This window comes from Anomaloglossus baeobatrachus, chromosome 10 (assembly GCF_048569485.1).
Source record: "Anomaloglossus baeobatrachus isolate aAnoBae1 chromosome 10, aAnoBae1.hap1, whole genome shotgun sequence".
In the NCBI taxonomy this organism is placed as follows: Eukaryota; Metazoa; Chordata; class Amphibia; order Anura; family Aromobatidae; genus Anomaloglossus; species Anomaloglossus baeobatrachus.
In genome coordinates this window covers 42,669,205-42,675,204 of record NC_134362.1, presented here as the reverse complement: position 1 = coordinate 42,675,204, position 6,000 = coordinate 42,669,205, and the positions used below count along the sequence as shown (strand labels likewise).

At 40.2% G+C, this 6,000-nt stretch overlaps 1 protein-coding gene across 1 annotated transcript in view; it reads right to left on the bottom strand.

Moving 5' to 3' along the window:
* Positions 1–910: 910 nt before the first annotated feature.
* Positions 911–6,000, bottom strand: part of LOC142254325 (cathepsin W-like) — a 41,666-nt gene continuing 36,576 nt past the window's right edge. The window contains exons 8-10 of the mRNA XM_075325370.1: positions 4,925–5,009; positions 4,131–4,186; positions 911–1,256 (exon numbers count right to left, since the gene is read on the bottom strand). Of these exons, the coding sequence (XP_075181485.1) occupies positions 1,149–1,256; positions 4,131–4,186; positions 4,925–5,009 (249 nt within the window). The 3' untranslated portion in view covers positions 911–1,148. The remainder of the gene's footprint in view (positions 1,257–4,130; positions 4,187–4,924; positions 5,010–6,000) is intronic.

Below are 6,000 nucleotides of genomic sequence, written 5' to 3'. Positions count from 1 at the left end.
CCCCCTTTTTTCTTTTCTTTTCTTGCTTTCCCCCCTCTCCCCCCTTCTCTCTAATTTCCTCTTCTTTATGCTTGTATCTTTCCTCTTCTTTCTTTCTTTTCTGAACATTAATCTGCATTTTTCTAGTTTCATTTTTTATATGAAAAGATTTATCAATAATTCATAAGACAATAGACACACAAGGAGAATGAGTATATTAGGATACGGGAAGTCAAAAGAAGTGGGAATTCTGACCTATAATTTATAAGTGGTTGTATGGTAATAGCACAAAGATAATTTGAAGAATTCCAAGAAATTTAGTAATGTAACAATTTCTGGATGTTATCCTGGCATTGAGAAAATGATGTTTATGTATTGTAATTGCACAAATGATATGTTTGTATGTTGACAACAGTTTCATCAATAAAACAGATTTGAAATAAAAAAAAAAAAAAAAAAAAAAATGTTTTTGTCTTAACGTTTTTGAACCCTAGAAGTTGATGTCTGCTAAAATCTGATTGGCAAATCTGTCTGAGTTACTAATTTATCACCTACATATTGAATCAGAAGGCAGGAGAGCTATGACATTGGCTATATTGGCGGTCATTCAAATTTCTGGAAATGTGCAGATAAAGGATATTTTTTTTTATTTTTCTTTTGCTAAAAAATACACTTTAATAATTTGCATATTTGATTTTGCAGAGAAAGCCAGCGTAAGCAGGTTTACTACAATGCATCCTTGTATATTTAACAAATACAAAAATCTTGTAGGTTAGTAATTGCACGGAATTGGATTACTAAGTTCCACACAACAGCATTTTCCTGATTGACAACAAAGGGGCTGTCTTGCAATCACAAAACCCATCTGAGGATGACATAAAATAATAAAAGAATCATTTTGTACCAGGTAAATCACTTGCGGCTCCAGCAGCAGTCACACCCCTGTGACGCAGTGATTGGCTGCAGCAGTCACATGTGTGAACGGTGGGCGTAATGTAATTGCTTGCTGCACAGTAAACTAAGACCCAGCAGTGGAGGACAAGGGCATTTAACAGGTAAGTAATGCTTTTATTATTATTTTACAATATTCTCCTTCTTGGACCGGTTATTGTTGGTTGCCGATAACCCCTCTTTGGATTGAACAGGAAGTGAAATTGAAGAACATGTTGTTAGGAAGGACAAGGAAGAGACATCGATCCTGGGTAGGTTGTAACAGCACTTAGAGGCCAACTTGTAACACCGCACATGTTTTTACCAAAACTGAGTTTAAAAAATCCCTGTAGAAGAGAGAAGGAATATTAGTATTCATGTTATAGTTACCGATAGAACATATCAACATTTAAGGTTCTAACAGCAGCGATTGCTGTATGCTCTGATCGCTGCTGTTTTACCACCTAAATGCTGCGGTCACTACATTTTGGTACTTCTGTGATTTGCCCTATATGCTGAAGTTCAAGTTAGCAAATGTTGCAGGTTCAAGTCCCCTATAGGTACTATAAAAATAAATTGAAAAAAAGAGGAAATAATATCCAAATACGCACTAAAAGACCGGCCAATGCGGCAGTTCGGGCAATTCAAGGGATCGGTAATGTTATTATTAGTAAGGGTAAATGAAGAGACAAGGAATAATGACATGGATAACCTACTATTCTCAATGCCAGCAAGCCCACGATCGTAACTCTATATAAAGTGTTTATAGAAGTATTTCCCCCCCCCCTAAAAAAACAGAACAAGTATTCAGCAGTTTGACTAAAAAACTAGAGGAATAGAAATGGAGCTATGTGAAAAGATACTCAGTGGGGACTTATATGGTGACCGGGATCAGTTCCGTGCCGGAACCGTTTTTTTTTTTTGTTTGTTTTTTTTAAAGACCGGTTAGTCCCGCCTGTGATGGCATGGACTCTGGCAGTATCTAGCAGGGGTTGTTTCTTAAAATTTAGCCTGACATGATGATAGTTTTTTTATAAACGGGGATAAGCCCCCTGATTGTTTCTACAAGACTCTTAAGGTACTGTCACACATAACGAGATCGCTAGCGAGATCGCAGATGAGTCACCATTTTGGTGACGCAGTAGCGATCCCGTTAGCGATCTCGTTATGTGTGACACCTACTAGCAATCAGACCCCTGCTGTGAGATTGCTAGTCGTTGCCGAATGGTCCAGGTCATTTTCTTCAAAGGCTATGTCCTGCTGGGCAGGACACATCGCTGTGTTTGACACTGTGTGACAGGGTCACAGTGACTGCTGAGATCGTTATGCAGGTCGCTAGTGGGACCTGTATTGTTCCTGCATCGCTGGTAAGATCTGACTGTGTGACATCTCACCTGCGACCTCCCAGCGACTTACCTGCGATCCCTATCAGGTCGCATCGTTTTCGGGATCGCTGGTAAGTCGTTGTGTGTGACTGGGCCTCTAGGAGTCTAGTGTCAGGGTATGTGCGCACGTTGCTTTTTACCTGCTTTTTACCTGCTTTTTTGCTGCTTTTTCTTCTGCGCTGTTTTAATGCCAAAATGGATGTGTTCTTCTATTCAAGCAAAGTCTATGGGAATTTGGGTTTCTTGTTCACACTATGTTGTTCAAAATGCTGCCTTTTTGTGGCAGAACTTTGGTCAAAAACTCAGCTTTTCAAAGAAGCAACATGTCAATTGTTTTTGCCATTTGGGTTTTGCACTGCAAAGCTGAGTTTTTGACCAAAGTTCTGCCACAAAAAGGCAGCATTTTGAACAACAATAGTGTGAACAAGAAACCCAAATTCCCATAGACTTTGCTTGAATAGAAGAACACATCCATTTTGGCATTAAACAGCGCCAGAAGAAAAAGCAGCAAAAAAGCAGGTAAAAAGCAGGTAAAAAGCAACGTGCGCACATACCCTCAAAGTTCTTGTTGACTCATGTAATTGCCTTGGCCAGTGAAAGTCAGATACCCAGAAAAATCAATTATGCAAACCTCCCATTGTATTACTATGTGTATTGCTAGATGCGATGTAACTTAGCTGTCTCTCCCTCGTCTCTGCCAGAGACCCATTACTACTAGGGATATTTTGTATATGGCTTGAAATCTAGCCAATAAGAGCCCAGTTTTATCCACCAATCGTGAAGACCCCAATGGTCTGAATGGAGAGCTCAGGGGTATAAGAAGGAGGACTGTCCATTGCCCGTGTAGACTCTAGCTACATGATACCAATCTAGGATCTGCGGATCTGATTGGCAAGCCATAGCCGAACTTGGATTATAATACTACATGGACTTCAGCATCGAATGCAAGGATTCGGCTGAGATATCAAGGGCTACCTAAGGAAGGAATCCAGCTTGGGACAATCCTGTCACCTGACTACAGGCTTTGCGGTCCTCAGCCAGCTTTCTAAATTTGGTATTATTCCATTCTCGGTGGGTGCCCGCCGAAAGAGAGGTGCTGCTGGTTTGAAGTAAGTAGCCCTGGAAGCTCTGAGGCACGGACACTCTAATCCCTGGTGAGCCAGCAGAAGGGTGAGAAACTATTGCCGGTTACATTCTGTGGTCTTGCTGGTTATGTGCTATGCACCATTAATTGTTTGGGGATCCAATAAAGTCTTAATATTGTGATTCCCTCACCCTGTGTTGTTTGAGTAGTGTTCTGCCCACGGTTAAGGAGGTCGGGTGTTCAGTTGGGATGAGCCCTGGGCCACGCTGTCTTTCTAAAGGCGACTGGATGAGTGGACGAGAGCACCCACTGACCCCCGTGTCTCCACAGGACAGCACCCACTGACCACCGTCTCTCCACGCCGCCGATCTCCGATATCTGCGAGTTCATCCATCACTAGTCTTGCATGAAATATGGAGAGACTCGCAATTCAGGATCATGCCCGAGGAAAAAAATCTCAGCATGCTACATCTGGCGCCGTATATCAGACGAGACTCACTAATGCAAGCCAGTGGGTGCGAGGAAAAAAAAAAGACGGCACACTGACCATCCGTATGGCATAGGACACTGTCATTGGTTCTGTAAGTTATTCTAGAATTATAGCTGCTGAGGAAAAAAAGGCATTGCATACTGATAGCAGGTAAAAAAAAATCAAAAAAAAATCGCACACTCGCATGACCTATGGAATTCCAAATGGATATCACTGTTTCTTTAGTTTTTATATGCTAGGGTTAGCAAACCCTAATACTTACATTTTCTCCCCATTTCTCCCCCCAGCTATTTTTCAAGATCCAATGAGGTGGGTTATCTGCAAAAAATCAAAAAATAAATATATAAGATTGTTTGCATATTACTTTAAACGTTTTATTTAGCATATTGTAGATGAGCCTCCTTAGCGAAAATAAGCAAATTTGAACCATACTGATATTGCAAATGTAAATGTGTCACCGTGTGCTCTGTTGTGCACCATTTTCATAGTGCTAGAAGAAAGAAGCGCTAATAGGGTTTTACCCGATAAATAACAGGTTAGTAATGAAAATTAATACACTCACCCAAAATGGTTGTGAAGGGTCACAACCACCATAGATAGCATAGGATAATGGCGGCTGCCGTGGCCCCACGTGCAGAAGACTTCAGTGTAAGAGGAGAAAAAGGGGTTAAACCCGCGCAATCTGCCAAATAAGTATTGGCGGATTGCGCGGGTGCACCATTTTCAGGCATTTGCGCTTTCTGGAAGCGGAAACCCAGACGCAGTCTACTACTTCCGGGTGTCCGCCTCCAGAAAGGCTTTGTGCTCCGAAAAAGGTGCACAACATAGCACACCGGTGACTCAGTCTGCACCATTATAGTCAATGGCCTCGTCGGCGCATACGTTTGAACCCGTTTTGCGGGGGGGGTTCGGACAGACACCCCAAGGTCAGAATGCATATGAAGGCAGCTTAACAGAAACCAAATATTCACATCAGTGATCAGGTACTTGTTTAAAGTATGCTGTGAACACCTCATTTTCGGAACAAACTGGACGTGAATTAGGATTTATTATTACCTTTTTGATTATATCCCACTAATAAAACTGCATGGTCTGCAACGGGCCCACAGGATTTTTGATCAATCACTCCTTCTTTGTAATTCTGTATTAATTGAAAGAATAATTAATGATTAGATATACATACTGTAGAGTACAATGATATCCACTTCTGTGGGTGAAAAAAACAAAACAAAATTGACAAACACGTTACAGCAAAAAAAAAATCTACCGTTTATAGTTTCATGTTGCTGCGCCTGCAATAGCTACAAACAAATATATGCGACTGTGCAATGAGGTTTGGGGAAACATCGAACATATGAATCTTTGAATTTCTTTACTGCTAAATAGACTATACTTGTAAATTTAAGGTACATATTGCACATTTTGATCAAATTGTGTAAACCCATTCTAAATTATCTCATCAGTAATCTACGTAACAACCGCCATCTTTTATCTCAGTAATGTCAAAGTCTTCACTGAATACAGATTTGTACTCCGCATTGAGAATTGTGATAATGACTGATCAATTCTGGCAGAGAAAGAAGCAGATTTCTCTGATAAGATAAATTACAAAGTTGCTTATTTTCATGCGTACTATTGATTTATGAAATAAAAGTTAAAACGACGGTTACGCTTTAAGGGTCCGGATAGCAGTTATTATATAATATTAAAGTTATATAAGTTATTATATATTATATTATTATTATAGCAGGAAATTCGGTAAATGGTCTATAATAGTCCCCTTGCCACATTCCTATGATATCTCCATCTCTTCCACCATTGCTCTATTTCAGCAGTGGGAACTACTTTGATAGGAGTGTTGTGTGTATAAATACATTTCTCTTCTATTATTCACTAGTTACCAGTTAGGCTCTGTGCGCACTAGAAAAGTGATTTATCTCAAGAAAATTTCTTGAGAAACTTCTGGGAGTTGAAGATTACCGTATCTGCAGTAAAAAAAAATGCACCACAACCATGGGAAAAACGCATGCAGTTTTGCCGTGTTTTTGGTGCCTTTTTTGCCGCGTTTTTCCCGCAGGTTGGTCCCTGCAGTTTTTAATGCTGTAACTGCAATAATATATAAATAAAGCATG